At 49.3% G+C, this 17237-nt stretch overlaps 1 protein-coding gene across 1 annotated transcript in view; it reads left to right on the top strand.

Moving 5' to 3' along the window:
- Positions 1-16052, top strand: part of LOC112239193 (paralemmin-2) — a 167368-nt gene extending 151316 nt beyond the window's left edge. The window contains exons 6-8 of the mRNA XM_042326371.1: positions 50-68; positions 3658-3807; positions 12899-16052. Coding sequence (XP_042182305.1) covers positions 50-68; positions 3658-3807; positions 12899-13728 — 999 coding nt within the window. The 3' untranslated portion in view covers positions 13729-16052. The remainder of the gene's footprint in view (positions 1-49; positions 69-3657; positions 3808-12898) is intronic.
- Positions 16053-17237: the final 1185 nt, after the last annotated feature.

A 17237-nucleotide genomic window follows, 5' to 3' on the forward strand; every position in this document is an offset into this window, starting at 1 on the left:
CACAATCTTTAACGTCTTCTCATCCTGTCTGTGTTTCTTGTCTTTCCAGAGTCTTCAGAATGAACATGGTGAGTGACAATATACAGTATCTAAATACTATTGAATGAACATGGTGAGTGACAATATACAGTATCTAAATACTATTGAATAAACATGGTGAGTGATCTATTATCTACATACTATTGATCATTATTAATTGATTAATTGATTGGTTTTCATTTGTGTTGAAAAAAATAAACATTTCTTTCCAATGTAGTCCTGGATGTTAAAGCTATGGTTATTCAATTAAGGTCACGATCAACAGCTCGACATGCCTCTGAAATATCTCGTTGTACTAGCAAGCTCCCTCTATATACACACACAGTCACACTGCCTCTACACACACTACACATGCTAGACAAGCTTTACACATGCTACACATTACCACACATGCTAAACAAACTCCTAGCCATTGAAGTTGAGACTCCCCACCCACAGTCCTACTGGCTCTCTCTACTCCTCTCTCTCTCTGCATCTCCCTATCTCTCTCTACTCTCTCCCTCTCTCTCTGCACCTCCCTATCTCTCTCTACTCTCTGCATCTCCCCATCTCTCTCTGCATCTCCCTATCTCTCTCTGCATCTCCCTATCTCTCTCTGCATCTCCCTATCTCTCTCTGCATCTCCCTATCTCTCTCTGCATCTCCCTATCTCTCTCTTCATCTCCCCATCTCTATCTGCATCTCCCTATCACTCTCTGCATCTCTCTACTCGCTCTACTCTCTCTACTCTCTCCCTATCTCTCTCTGCATCTCCCTATCTCTCTCTACTCTATCCCTCTCTCTCTGCATCTCCCTATCTCTCTCTGCGTCTCCCTATCTCTCTCTTCATCTCTCTATCTCTCTCTGCATCTCCCTATCTCTCTCTTCATCTCCCTCTCTCTCTTCATCTCCCCATCTCTCTCTGCATCTCTCTCTTCATCTCCCTATCTGTCTCTGCATCTCCCTATCTCTCTCTTCATCTTCCCATCTCTATCTGCATCTCCCCATCTCTATCTGCATCTCCCTATCACTCTCTGCATCTCCCTATCTCTCTCTACTCTCTCTCTACTCTCTCCCTATCTCTCTCTACTCTCTACTCTCCCCCTCTCTCTCTCTACTCTCTCTACTCTCGCTCTACTCTCTCTACTCTCTCTCTACTCTCTCTACTCTCTCCCTCTCTCTCTCTCTCTCTCTCTCTCTCTCTCTACTCTCTCTACTCTCTACTCTCTCTGCTCTCTCTACTCTCTCCCTCTGCTCTCTCCCTCTCTACTCTCTCCCTATCTCTCTCTACTCTCTCCCTCTCTCTCTCTACTCTCTCTACTGCAGTGGTTGACATGACTGAGCAGTTTCTCAATGCTATGGATAATGGCAGGTTTGTGGGTGTACTATTTTTAGATTTAAGTGCAGCATTTCATTTAGTGGATCATGAAATAATTTTGACTAAATTAATGCATATTTAACTGACAGGAAACAGTCCACCTATATCAATGGTTCATTTTCTTCCCCTCATGTGTTAAACTGTGGAATACCGCAGGGCAGCTGTCTTGGGCCACTTCTTTATGCAATATATAGCAACGATCTTCCCTATGCCTTGGCCGAAACTCAAGCTACTATATTTGCAGATGATACTGCAATTTATGCAGCAAGACAATCAGTTCAACAGGTACTTGCAGGCTTTACAAGGATATTTGGAGAATATCAGGTTGTGGGGTTTGCCGGAACAAACTTGTTTTAAACACCAAGAAAACCAAAGTCATGTTGGTCTGGGATACAATTAAGTATGGGAGGAGTACAAATTGAAGAAGTGGCAGAAACCAAACTACTGGGAGTGCAGCTAGACAATTGCTTATCATGGTTGTCTCAAATAACTCATCTATTAATAAAAATATATATATTAAAACAGCATGCATAATCAGAAGGATAGCTAAATATTTACCAGGAAAACTTCTTAAGCAAATAACACAAGCATTAATTGAGAGTCAGGTGAACTACTGTTCGGTGGTCTGGGAAGATGCATCATCTAGTGAAGTTAGGAGGCTGCAGAATGCACAGAACAAAGCAGCAAGGATTGTTTTAAGGTGGAGATGTGGTCCTTCTGTTGCAGTCATGCGCATGTTCTTAGTTGGTCATCAATCGATGAGATAATTGAAAAATACATGCTTATTTTATTTCACAATATACTTCATTTAAAACGGCCAAGTTCTATTCACAACGGTATTCAGTTGGTTAAGAGACAGACATTCAGTAAATACTAGGAATAGATTGTCCCCCATCTATGCGTTATCCAGACAGAAAAGAGAAATGGGCAAAATAACATTTCGATTTAGAACAATAAAGAAATGGAATAAATTAACTGAGCAAACTAGAAACCTTTCAATATATACGTTTAAACAGTATTTTAAAACGATTTAAATATAATACATAGAAATGTTGTGGGACATAGTATATTTAGTAGTATATTTTTTAGACTGAGTATTTATTGGGTCATTATGCTAGTATATTATGTATGTTTGTAATAGTGTGTTTATATGTGGAAATGTGTTCGAATTACACATTGTATTTGAATGTTTAAGGACTATTGGAAGATTAGTCCAAATGGGGACCAAAAGAGACCCAAATAAAATAAAATAAAATATTTACTCTCTCCCGCTCTCCCTTTGCTCTCCCTCTCTACTCTCTCTCTCTCTACTCTCTCCCTACCTCCCTCTGTCTCTCTCTCTCTACTCTCTCCACTCTCTCCCTCTCTACTCTCTCTCTCTCTACTCTCTCCCTACCTCCCTCTGCTCTCTCACTCTCTCTACTCTCTCCCTCCACTCTCTCCCTCTCTACTCTCTCTCTCTCTCTACTCTCTCCCTACCTCCCTCTCCCTCTCTCTCTCACTCTCTCTACTCTCTCCCTACCTCCCTCTGCTCTCTCTCACTCTCTCTACTCTCTCCCTACCTCCCTCTGTCTCTCTCTCTCTACTCTCTCCACTCTCTCCCTCTCGCTCTCTCTTTCCCTCTCTGTCTCTGTCTCTCTCTCTTGCCACTCTCTGTCTCTTTCTCTCTACTCTCTGTCTCTCTCTGTCTCTCTCTCTCTCTCTCTCTCTCTCTCTCTCTCTCTCTCACTCTCTCTCTCTCTCTGCCACAATAGCCCCTTGGATCGTTTCCCACCTGCCTCAGCGGTACTATTGAGTGCTCCAACATAAGACAGTAGCCCTGTACTTTGTTCACCCTGATCCACCTATTCACAGGGAATCCCCCAACCCAGGGCCGCTTTGATCCCCTCTAATACTCCTCTCTACACATTCTGCTGAACGTAGCACTGGACTGGGGGAAAGAAGAGAAAGAGTTAGAGGGGGAGAGGGAGGGGAGAGAGGGATACACAGAGGGAAGAGACGGGAGGGAGAAGGGTTAGCGAGAGGGAGGGTGGGAGGGAAGAGATGGGAGGGAGAAGGGTTAGCGAGAGGGAGGGTGGGAGGGAAGAGATGGGGGCATAGAGACAGGATGGGTGACAGACAGTGGGTGGAGGGACAGAGAGAGAGACATAGAGTGTGTGTTGGGGGTGGGGGTTAGGGTGATGACGGGGAGGGGGTAATGCAGGCGTGTGGTGGCCAGGGGATCCAGTCTGACTTCCTCTCCTGCTCTCCGCCCCAACCAGATGCTGTGAGTAACGCCTGTCCCCAGCTCCCCAACCAGCTCCCCGACCAGCTCCCCAACAAGCCGGACATCAGAGACTCCACCACCACCTCTCCTCACCAGGCCCCAGCCTCAGCAGCACCTGCCTCTGGTGAGCACCCAAGGAAACCTGGTAAGTGCTGTGGAGTGGGGGGGGGGTAGTGAGGCTTGTTGAACTGGAGCCAAGAGAGGAGAGGACAGGACCAGGGGTGGTAGCTAGGACAGGACCAGGGGTGGTAGCTAGGAGGACCAGGGGGTGGTAGCTAGGAGGACCAGGGGTGGTAGCTAGGTCAGAACCAGGGGTGGTAGCTAGGTCAGAACCAGGGGTGGTAGCTAGGAGGACCAGGGGTGGTAGAGAGGAGGAACAGGGGTGGTAGCTAGGACAGGACCAGGTGTGGTAGCTAAGAGGACCAGGGGTGGTAGGTAGGATGGGACCAGTGGTGGTAGCTAGGATGGGACCAGGGGTGGTAGAGAGGAGGACCATGGGTGGTTGCTAGGTCAGGACCAGGGGTGGTAGAGAGGACAGGACCAGGGGTGGTAGCTAGGAGGACCAGGGGTGGTTGCTAGGACAGGACCACGGGTGTGTAGCTAGGAGGACCAGGGGTGGTAGAGAGGAGGACCAGGGGTGGTAGATAGGAGGACCAGGGTGGTAGCTAGGTCAGAATCAGGGGTGGTAGCTAGGAGGACCAGGGGTGATAGCTAGGAGGACCAGGGGTGGTAGCTGGGATGGGACCAGGGGTGGTAGCTAGGATGGGACCAGGGGTGGTAGCTAGAACAGGACAGGGGTGGTAGCTAGGAGGACCAGGGGTGAGGGGTGGTTAGCTAGGAGGACCAGGGGTGATAGCTAGGAGGACCAGGGGTGATAGCTAGGAGGACCAGGGGTGGTAGCTAGAACAGGACCAGGTGGTAGAGAGGAGGACCAGGGGTGGTAGCTAGGACAGGACCAGGGGTGGTAGCTAGGACAGGACCAGGGGTGGTAGCTAGAACAGGACCAGGGGTGGTAGCTAGGAGGACCAGGGGTGGTAGCTAGGAGGACCAGGGGTGATAGCTAGGAGGACCAGGGGTGGTAGCTAGAACAGGACCAGGGGTGGTAGAGAGGAGGACCAGGGGTGGTAGCTAGGACAGGACCAGGGGTGGTAGCTAGGACAGGACCTGGGGTGGTAGCTAGGACAGGACCAGGGGTGGTAGCTAGGACAGGACTTGGGGTGGTGGCTAGGACAGGACCTGGGGTGGTGGCTAGGACAGGACCAGGGGTGGTAGCTGGGAGGACCAGGGGTGGTAGCTAGGTCACGACCAGGGGTGGTAGCTAGGAGGACCAGGGTGGTAGCTAGGAGGACCAGGGAGATAGCTAGGAGGACCAGGGGTGGTAGAGAGGACAGGACCAGGGGTGGTAGAGAGGTGGACCAGGAGTGGTAGCTAGGACAGGACCAGGGGTGGTAGCTAAGAGGACCAGGGGTGGTAGCTAGGTCACGACCAAGGGTGGTAGCTAGGAGGACCAGGGGTGGTAGCTAGGTCAGAACCAGGGGTGGTAGCTATGAGGACCAGGGGTGGTAGAGAGGAGGACCAGGGGTGGTAGCTAGGTCAGAACCAGGGGTGGTAGCTAGGTCAGAACCAGGGGTGATAGCTAGGAGGACCAGGGGTGGTAGAGAGGAGGACCAGGGGTGGTAGAGAGGAGGAACAGGGGTGGTAGCTAGGACAGGACCAGGTGTGGTAGCTAAGAGGACCAGGGGTGGTAGGTATGATGGGACCAGGCGTGGTAGCTAGGATGGGACCAGGGGTGGTAGAGAGGAGGACCATGGGTGGTTGCTAGGTCAGGACCAGGGGTGGTAGAGAGGACAGGACCACGGGTGTGTAGCTAGGAGGACCAGGGGTGGTAAAGAGGAGGACCAGGGGTGGTAGATAGGAGGACCAGGGGTGGTAGATAGGAGGACCAGGGGTGGTAGCTAGGTCCCAATCAGGGGTGGTAGCTAGGAGGACCAGGGGTGATAGCTAGGAGGACCAGAGGTGGTAGCTAGGACAGGACCAGGGGAGGTAGAGAGGTGGACCAGGGGTGGTAGCTAGGACAGGACCAGGGGTGGTAGCTAGGAGGACCAGGGGTGGTAGCTAGGATGGGACCAGGGGTGGTAGAGAGGACAGGACCATGGGTGGTTGCTAGGTCAGGACCAGGGGTGGTAGCTAGGACAGGACCAGGGGTGGTAGCTAGAACAGTACCAGGGGTGGTAGCTAGGAGGACCAGGGGTGGTAGCTAGGAGGACCAGGGGTGATAGCTAGGAGGACCAGGGGTGGTAGCTAGAACAGGACCAGGGGTGGTAGAGAGGAGGACCAGGGGTGGTAGCTAGGACAGGACCAGGGGTGGTAGCTAGGACAGGACCTGGGGTGGTAGCTAGGACAGGACCAGGGGTGGTAGCTAGGACAGGACCTGGGGTGGTGGCTAGGACAGGACCAGGGGTGGTAGCTGGGAGGACCAGGGGTGGTAGCTAGGTCACGACCAGGGGTGGTAGCTAGGAGGACCAGGGGTGATAGCTAGGAGGACCAGGGGTGGTAGAGAGGACAGGACCAGGGGTGGTAGAGAGGTGGACCAGGGGTGGTAGCTAGGACAGGACCAGGGGTGGTAGCTAAGAGGACCAGGGGTGGTAGCTAGGTCACAACCAAGGGTGGTAGCTAGGAGGACCAGGGGTGGTAGCTAGGTCAGAACCAGGGGTGGTAGCTAGGAGGACCAGGGGTGATAGCTAGGAGGACCAGGGGTGGTAGAGAGGACAGGACCAGGGGTTGTAGCTAGGAGGACCAGGGGTGATAGCTAGGAGGACCAGGGGAGGTAGAGAGGAGGACCAGGGGTGGTATTGAGGAGGAACAGGGGTGGTAGCTAGGACAGGACCAGGTGTGGTAGCTAAGAGGACCAGGGGTGGTAGCTAGGATGGGACCAGGGGTGGTAGCTAGGATGGGACCAGGGGTGGTAGCTAGGATGGGACCCGGGGTGGTAGAGAGGAGGACCATGGGTGGTTGCTAGGTCAGGACCAGGGGTGGTAGAGAGGACAGGACCAGGGGTGGTAGCTAGGAGGACCAGGGGTAGTTGCTAGGACAGGACCACGGGTGTGTAGCTAGGAGGACCAGGGGTGGTAGAGAGGAGGACCAGGGGTGGTAGACAGGAGGACCAGGGGTGGTAGATAGGAGGACCAGGTAGCTAGGTCATAATCAGGGGTGGTAGCTAGGAGGACCAGGGGTGATAGCTAGGAGGACCAGGGGTGGTAGAGAGGACAGGACCAGGGTGGTAGAGAGGAGGACCAGAGGTGGTAGAGAGGAGGACCAGGGGTGGTACCTAGGACAGGACCAGGGGGGTAGAGAGGTGGACCAGGGGTGGTATTTAGGACAGGACCAGGTGTGGTAGCTAAGAGGACCAGGGGTGGTAGCTAGGATGGGACCAGGGGTGGTAGCTAGGACAGGACCAGGGGTGGTAGAGAGGAGGACCAGGGGTGGTAGAGAGGAGGACCAGGGGTGGTAGCTAAGAGGACCAGGGGTGGTAGCTAGGATGGGACCAGGGGTGGTAGGTAGGATGGGACCAGGGGTGGTAGAGAGGAGGACCAGGGGTGGTAGATGTGAGGACCAGGGGTGGTAGCTAGGAGTACCAGGGGTGGTAGAGAGGACAGAACCAGGGGTGGTAGAGAGGACAGGAGCAGGTGTGGTAGAGAGGACAGGAGCAGGTGTGGTGGCTAATGGGGATTCCAGATGCAGGGATGGAGGGATAGAGCCCCAATCCAGAGACAGCTAACGCTGCGATACAACCAACCACACACATGACAAACACACACCACACTCACAACAAACACGAAAAAACACACACAACACACACACGGCACACACACGGCATACACACGGCATACACAACAACACACACACAACACACACACAACACACACACAACACACACACAACACACACACACAACACACACACACACGTGATGCAGTGCAGCCTTAAAGGGCCAGCAGTGATACAGTAACAACACATTCCTGAGCTGAGAGAACAACACACTCCCTAGTTGAGAGAACAACACACTCCCTAGCTGAGAGTACATTCTTAAAGGGCTAGCAATGCTACAGGAACAACACATTCCCTAGCTGAGAGAACAACACACTCCCTAGCTGAGAGAACAACACTCTCCCTAGCTGAGAGAACAACACACTCCCTAGCTGAGAGAACACACTCCCTAGCTGAGAGAACAACACACTCCCTAGCTGAGAGAACAACACACTCCCTAGCTGAGAGAACAACACACTCCCTACCTGAGAGAACAACACACTCCCTAACTGAGAGAACAACACACTCCCTAGCTGAGAGAACAACACACTCCCTAGCTGAGAGAACAACACACTCCCTAGCTGAGAGAACAACACACTCCCTAGTTGAGAGAACACACTCCCTAGCTGAGAGAACAACACACTCCCTAGCTGAGAGAACAACACACTCCCTAGTTGAGAGAACAACACACTCCCTAGCTGAGAGAACAACACACTCCCTAGCTGAGAGAACAACACACTCCCTAGCTGAGAGAACAACACACTCCCTAGCTGAGAGAACAACACACTCCCTAGCTGAGAGAACAACACACTCCCTAACTGAGAGAACAACACACTCCCTAGCTGAGAGAACAACACACTCCCTAGCTGAGAGAACAACACACTCCCTAGTTGAGAGAACAACACACTCCCTAACTGAGAGAACAACACACTCCCTAGCTGAGAGAACAACACATTCCCTAGCTGAGAGAACAACACACTCCCTAGCTGAGAGAACAACACACTCCCTAGCTGAGAGAACAACACACTCCCTAGCTGAGAGAACAACACACTCCCTAGCTGAGAGAAAAACACACTCCCTAGCTGAGAGAACAACACACTCCCTAGTTGAGAGAACAACACACTCCCTAGCTGAGAGAACAACACACTCTCTAGTTGAGAGAACAACACACTCCCTAGTTGAGAGAACAACACACTCCCTAGTTGAGAGAACAACACACTCCCTAGCTGAGAGAACAATACACTCCCTAGTTGAGAGAACAACACTCTCCCTAGCTGAGAGAACAACACTCTCCCTAGCTGAGAGAACAACACACTCCCTAGTTGAGAGAACAACACTCTCCCTAGCTGAGAGAACAACACACTCCCTAGTTGAGAGAACAACACACTCCCTAGTTGAGAGAACAACACTCTCCCTAGCTGAGAGAACAACACTCTCCCTAGCTGAGAGAACAACACTCTCCCTAGCTGAGAGAACAACACACTCCCTAGCTGAGAGAACAACACACTCCCTAGTTGAGAGAACAACACACTCCCTAGCTGAGAGAACAACACACTCCCTAGTTGAGAGAACAACACACTCCCTAGCTGAGAGAACAACACACTCTCTAGTTGAGAGAACAACACACTCCCTAGTTGAGAGAACAACACACTCCCTAGTTGAGAGAACAACACACTCCCTAGCTGAGAGAACAATACACTCCCTAGTTGAGAGAACAACACTCTCCCTAGCTGAGAGAACAACACTCCCTAGCTGAGAGAACAACACACTCCCTAGTTGAGAGAACAACACTCTCCCTAGCTGAGAGAACAACACACTCCCTAGTTGAGAGAACAACACACTCCCTAACTGAGAGAACAACACACTCCCTAGCTGAGAGAACAACACATTCCCTAGCTGAGAGAACAACACACTCCCTAGCTGAGAGAACAACACACTCCCTAGCTGAGAGAACAACACACTCCCTAGCTGAGAGAACAACACACTCCCTAGCTGAGAGAAAAACACACTCCCTAGCTGAGAGAACAACACACTCCCTAGTTGAGAGAACAACACACTCCCTAGCTGAGAGAACAACACACTCTCTAGTTGAGAGAACAACACACTCCCTAGTTGAGAGAACAACACACTCCCTAGTTGAGAGAACAACACACTCCCTAGCTGAGAGAACAATACACTCCCTAGTTGAGAGAACAACACTCTCCCTAGCTGAGAGAACAACACTCTCCCTAGCTGAGAGAACAACACACTCCCTAGTTGAGAGAACAACACTCTCCCTAGCTGAGAGAACAACACACTCCCTAGTTGAGAGAACAACACACTCCCTAGTTGAGAGAACAACACTCTCCCTAGCTGAGAGAACAACACTCTCCCTAGCTGAGAGAACAACACTCTCCCTAGCTGAGAGAACAACACACTCCCTAGCTGAGAGAACAACACACTCCCTAGTTGAGAGAACAACACACTCCCTAGCTGAGAGAACAACACACTCTCTAGTTGAGAGAACAACACACTCCCTAGTTGAGAGAACAACACACTCCCTAGTTGAGAGAACAACACACTCCCTAGCTGAGAGAACAATACACTCCCTAGTTGAGAGAACAACACTCTCCCTAGCTGAGAGAACAACACTCTCCCTAGCTGAGAGAACAACACACTCCCTAGTTGAGAGAACAACACTCTCCCTAGCTGAGAGAACAACACACTCCCTAGTTGAGAGAACAACACACTCCCTAGTTGAGAGAACAACACACTCCCTAGTTGAGAGAACAACACTCTCCCTAGCTGAGAGAACAACACTCTCCCTAGCTGAGAGAACAACACTCTCCCTAGCTGAGAGAACAACACACTCCCTAGCTGAGAGAACAACACACTCCCTAGTTGAGAGAACAACACACTCCCTAACTGAGAGAACAACACACTCCCTAGTTGAGAGAACAACACACTCCCTAGCTGAGAGAACAACACACTCCCTAGTTGAGAGAACAACACACTCCCTAACTGAGAGAACAACACTCTCCCTAGTTGAGAGAACAACACTCTACCTAGTTGAGAGAACAACACTCTCCCAAGTTGAGAGAACAACACTCTCCCTAGCTGAGAGAACAACACTCTCCCTAGCTGAGAGAACAACACACTCCCTAGCTGAGAGAACAACACACTCCCTAGTTGAGAGAACAACGGGGAACAACTTCATTGAGCACTCTGGTCATTTCAGCTCAGAGTAGGAGATACCCTGGGAGTAGACTGGTTATAACACATTACAGCTCAGAGTAGGAGATACCCTGGGACTGTACTGGTTATAACACATTACAACTGGAGATACCCTGGGACTGGACTGGGTATAACACATTACAACTGGAGATACCCTGGGACTGGACTGGTTATAACACATTACAGCTCAGAGTAGGAGCCGAGTGAACAGACAGATAGGGGGAACGAGAGACGGAAGGAGAGACAAACGACAAGAACTTTACCACACGTGTTAATCTAGGGTTATAACACAGTAAAACTGGAGATACCCTGGGACTGGTTATAACACATTACAACTGGAGATACCCTGGGACTGGTTATAACACATTACAACTGGAGATACCCTGGGACTGGACTGGTTATAACACATTAAAACTGGAGATACCCTGGGACTGGTTATAACACATTACAACTGGAGATACCCTGGGACTGGTTATAACACATTAAAACTGGAGATACCCTGGGACTGGTTATAACACATTACAACTGGAGATACCCTGGGACTGGTTATAACACATTACAACTGGAGATACCCTGGGACTGGTTATAACACATTAAAACTGGAGATACCCTGGGACTGGTTATAACACATTACAACTGGAGATACCCTGGGACTGGTTATAACACATTAAAACTGGAGATACCCTGGGACTGGTTATAACACATTAAAACTGGATATACCCTGGGGCTGGTTATAACACATTACAACTGGAGATACCCTGGGACTGGTTATAACACATTACAACTGGAGATACCCTGGGACTGGTTATAACACATTAAAACTGGAGATACCCTGGGACTGGTTATAACACATTACAACTGGAGATACCCTGGGACTGGTTATAACACATTAAAACTGGAGATGCCCTGGGACTGGACTTGTTATAACACATTACAACTGGATATACCCTGTGGCTGGTTATAACACATTAAAACTGGAGATACCCTGGGACTGGTTATAACAAATTAAAACTGGAGATACCCTGGGACTGGACTGGTTATAACACATTACAACTGGAGATACTCTGGGACTGGACTGGTTATAACACATTAAAACTGGAGATACCCTGGAGCTGGTTATAACACATTAAAACTGGAGATACCCTGGGACTGGTTATAACACATTAAAACTGGAGATACCCTGGGACTGGTTATAACACATTAAAACTGGAGATACCCTGGGACTGGTTATAACACATTAAAACTGGAGATACCCTGGGACTGGTTATAACACATTAAAACTGGAGATACCCTGGGACTGGTTATAACACATTAAAACTGGAGATACCCTGGGATTGGTTATAACACATTAAAACTGGAGATACCCTGTGACTGGTTATAACACATTAAAACTGGAGATACCCTGGGACTGGTTATAACACATTAAAACTGGAGATACCCTGGGACTGGTTATAACACATTACAACTGGAGATGCCCTGGGACTGGACTGGTTATAACACATTAAAACTGGAGATACCCTGGAACTGGTTATAACACATTAAAACTGGAGATACCCTGGGACTGGTTATAACACATTAAAACTGGAGATACCCTGGGACTGGACTGGTTATAACACATTACTACTGGAGATACCCTGGGACTGGTTATAACACATTACAACTGGAGATACCCTGGGACTGGTTATAACACATTAAAACTGGAGATACCCTGGGCCTGGTTATAACACATTACACCTGGAGATACCCTGGGACTGGTTATAACACATTACAACTGGAGATACCCTGGGACTGGACTGGTTATAACACATTAAAACTGGAGATACCCTGGGACTGGTTATAACACATTACATTATTTTAGTGATACCATGCTATATTCTGTGTGTCCAATAATTTTTTAGTGGTACCATGCTATATTCTGTGTTCCAATAATTTTTTTAGTGATACCATGCTATATTCTGTGTGTCCAATAATTTTTTAGTGGTACCATGCTATATTCTGTGTGTCCAATAATATTTTAGTGATACCATGCTATAATGGTAACGATATGATGTGTTCTGTCTGTCTGTAGCGATGTACCCCATGGTGATGTGCCCATTGTAGGACTTTAATGGTAACGATATGATGTTTTCTGTCTGTCTGTAGCGATGTACCCCATGGTGATGTGCCCATTGTAGGACTTTAATGGTAACGATATGATGTGTTCTGTCTGTCTGTAGCGATGTACGCCATGGAGATCAATGTGGAGAAGGACAGGAAGACAGGCGACACCAGGATCCTGTCAGCGTCTTCCGTCAGCCCTGACGAGGTGCCCCAGCGTGGGGTCAAGGTCTTCGACGACGGCCGGAAGGTTGTCTATGAGGTCCGCTCGGGGGGGTCCACCACCCTGGAGAATGGGGTTCACCCCTGGAGCTCCCAACAGGTGGACGAGCTGATGCAACGGGTCGGGGTGCCCGCCGGTCAGGCCGACGGGGGTAAGGCTAAGGTTACTATCACCCCTGTTGGTACTGGTGACACCAAAACCTCCCCCAGCTCCACTGACCGCACAGATGAGCACCCTACCACCTACACCACCCCCCCAGCCATCCGTAGCCCTGCTGCCATGGCCCACAAGGTTCCCCAAGCTCCAGGCGCCCCTATCACAATCCAGCCTCAACCCCGTCATGAGGTAGCCTACGAGGGAGAGGTGCTGGAGGCTCCCCAGGCAACGGCGGAGAAGCCAGTCACTATGATCTTCATGGGCTACCATAATGTAGACAACCAAGATGAAACCAAGAGGCTGCTGGGATTCGACGGCACCATCAAGGCTGAGATCGTCCTGATCGATGACGACGATGAGAAGTCGTTACGGGAGAAAACAGTCACCGACGGTTACTCCGTAATCGACGGCAACGCCGCCGACCTGGTGTCCGGCTCCCGGCCACTCAGCGACACCACCGAACTGTCGTCGGAGGGGAAGGACGAGAGCTCTGCCACGGCCACCAAGGAACTCCCCTCCCCAGCAGGTATAGAGAAGAAAAAGCGCTGCCATTGCTGTACTATCATGTGACCTCATTACTTTAACTACACTACCCACAACTCTCTAGTTTTTCCTGGGACTGCCGGGAGGGAAGAGCTCGTTGGTTCATCGAGGCTCTGATCCTCCTCCTCCCTAAACCCTCCTCTTCCTCATCCTCTTCCTCCTCGTGGCTACTAACAGAACCTCCACCTGCCCTCTGACCTCTGGGACCTGGCTGGGGTTACAGCACTCTCTTTATCTGACCTTTGACATACAACCTCTCTCCTCTGTGAGCTGGTTGTGTCCAAACCTTGACCCCCTCTGTGAGCTGGGGAAGCAAAGCATCCTGTCTCATCTCTAGCCTTTCTGAGTAGACCCTAGACACTGATCTCTGGTCAGTTGTTCCTTTCCCCCAATAACGGTTAAGGACAGGATTGGGAGAGGGGCAGCTGATCCTGGATCTTTAGCTAGGGGAAACCTCACACCGGAGGACAACACTACCAGAGCAGACCAGAGCAGACCAGTGCAGGGGTTTGGTTGGACAGTCAGTTGCTAGTTTATGTATACACAACACATTGTAGTGTGGTGGTTACTAACTGTTATTTTGGGATAATCAACAATGAGAATAGACAACAAGGACATCATCAAAACAAGCATGTCATGTAAAGAAAGAAATTGTCTGTAAGAAATAGGCTACAATACAGTGATTTAACCTGACTGTCTTGTTACATAACTGAATCTGAAGATGAAAGGGCTGTTTGTGTGTCATTTAGATTGGCTCATATCTCAACAAACATCTATCAGCCACTCCTGAACACTATCTATCAGGCACTCCTGAACATAATTTATCAGCCCCTCCTGAACACTATATATCAGCCACTCCTGAATGCTATCTATTAGCCACACCTGAACATTATCTATCTGGTACACCTAAACATTATCCATCAGCCACTCCTGAACACTATCTATCAGCCACTCCTGAACACTCTCTATCAGCTACTCCTGAACACTATCTATCAGCCACACCTGAACGCTATTTATCAGCCACTACTGAACGCTATCTATTAGCCACACCTGAACACTATCTATCTGGAACACCTAAACATTATCCATCAGCCACTCCTGAACACTATCTATCAGCCACTCCTGAACCCTATCTATCAGCCACTCCTGAACACTATCTATCAGCCACTCCTGAACACTATCTATCAGCCACTCCTGAACACTATCTATCAGCCACTCCTGAACACTATCTATCAGCCACTCCTGAACACTATCTATCAGCCACTCCTGAACACTATCTATCAGACACTCCTGAACACTATCTATCTGGATCACCTAAACACCATCTATCAGCCACTCCTGAACATCATCTATCAGCCACTCCTGAACACTATATATCAGCCACTCCTGAACGCTATCTATTAGCCACACCTGAACACTATCTATCTGGATCACCTAAACACCATCTATCAGCCACTCCTGAACATCATCTATCAGCCACTCCTGAACACTATATATCAGCCACTCCTGAACGCTATCTATCAGCCACTCCTGAACACTATCTATCAGCCACTCCTGAACATCATCTATCAGCCACTACTGAACATCATCTATCAGCCACTCCTGAACATCATCTATCAGCCACTCCTGAACATCATCTATCAGCCACTCCTGAACAACATCTATCAGTCACTCCTGAACATCATCTATCAGCCACTCCTGAACACTATATATCAGCCACTCCTGAACGCTATCTATCAGCCACTCCTGAACAGCATCTATCAGCCACTCCTGAACAACATCTATCAGCCACTCCTGAACATCATCTGTCAGCCACTCCTGAACACTATCTATCAGCCACTCCTGAACACTATCTATCTGGATCACCTAAACACCATCTATCAGCCACTCCTGAACATCATCTATCAGCCACTCCTGAACACTATATATCAGCCACTCCTGAATGCTATCTATTAGCCACACCTGAACACTATCTATCTGGATCACCTAAACACCATCTATCAGCCACTCCTGAACATCATCTATCAGCCACTCCTGAACACTATATATCAGCCACTCCTGAACGCTATCTATCTGGAACACCTAAACATTATCCATCAGCCACTCCTGAACACTATCTATCAGCCACTCCTGAACACTATCTATCAGCCACTCCTGAACAACATCTATCAGCCACTCCTGAACAGCATCTATCAGCCACTCCTGAACAACATCTATCAGCCACTCCTGAACATCATCTGTCAGCCACTCCTGAACACTATCTATCAGCCACTCCTGAACACTATCTATCAGCCACTCTTGAACGCTATCTATCAGCCACACCTGAACACTATCTATCTGGAGCACCTAAACACTATCTATCAGCCACTCCTGAACATCATCTATCAGCCACTCCTGAACACTATATATCAGCCACTCCTGAACGCTATCTATCAGCACCTAAACACTATCTATCAGCCACTCCTGAACATCTATCTATCAGCCACTCCTGAACACTATCTATCAGCCACTCCTGAACACTATCTATCAGCCACCTGAACACTATCTATCAGCCACACCTGAACACTATCTATCTGGAGCACCTAAACACTATCTATCAGCCACTCCTGAACACTATCTATCAGCCACTCCTGAACATCATCTATCAGCCACTACTGAACATCATCTATCAGCCACTCCTGAACATCATCTATCAGCCACTCCTGAACACTATCTATCAGCCACTCCTGAACACTATCTATCAGCCACTCCTGAACAACATCTATCAGCCACTCCTGAACAACATCTATCAGCCACTCCTGAACATCATCTATCAGCCACTCCTGAACACTATCTATCAGCCACTCCTGAACACTATCTATCAGCCACTCCAAACACTATCTATCAGCCACTCCTGAACACTATCTATCAGCCACTCCAAACACTATCAGCCACTCCTGAACACTCTCTATCAGCCACTCCTGAACACTATCTATCAGCCACTCCAAACACTATCTATCAGCCACTCCTGAACACTCTTTATATGGAACACTTAAAAATGATCTATCGTCCACTCCTAAACACTTTATACACTACATGACCAAAAGTATGTGGACACCTGCTCGTTGAACATCTCATTCCAAAATCATGGGCATTAATATGGAGTTGGTCCCCCCATTTGCTGCTGTAACAGCCTCCACTCTTCTGGGAAGGCTTTCCACTAGATGTTGGAACATTGCTGCTGGGACTTGCTTCCATTCAGCAACAAGAGTATTAGTGAGGTCGGGCACTGATGTTGGGCGATTAGGACTGGCTCTGATGTTGGGTGATTAGGCCTGGCTCTGAGGTTGGGTGATTAGGACTGGCTGTGATGTTGGGTGATTAGGCTCTGATGTTGGGTGATTAGGCTCTGATGTTGGGTGATTAGGCCTGGCTCCGATGTTGGGTGAGTAGGCCTGGCTCTGATGTTGGGTGATTAGGACTGGCTCTGATGTTGGATGATTAGGTTCTGATGTTGGGTGATTAGGACTGGCTCTGATGTTGGGTGATTAGGCCTG

The sequence above is a fragment of the Oncorhynchus tshawytscha genome, linkage group LG09 (assembly GCF_018296145.1).
Source record: "Oncorhynchus tshawytscha isolate Ot180627B linkage group LG09, Otsh_v2.0, whole genome shotgun sequence".
Classification (NCBI taxonomy): Eukaryota; Metazoa; Chordata; class Actinopteri; order Salmoniformes; family Salmonidae; genus Oncorhynchus; species Oncorhynchus tshawytscha.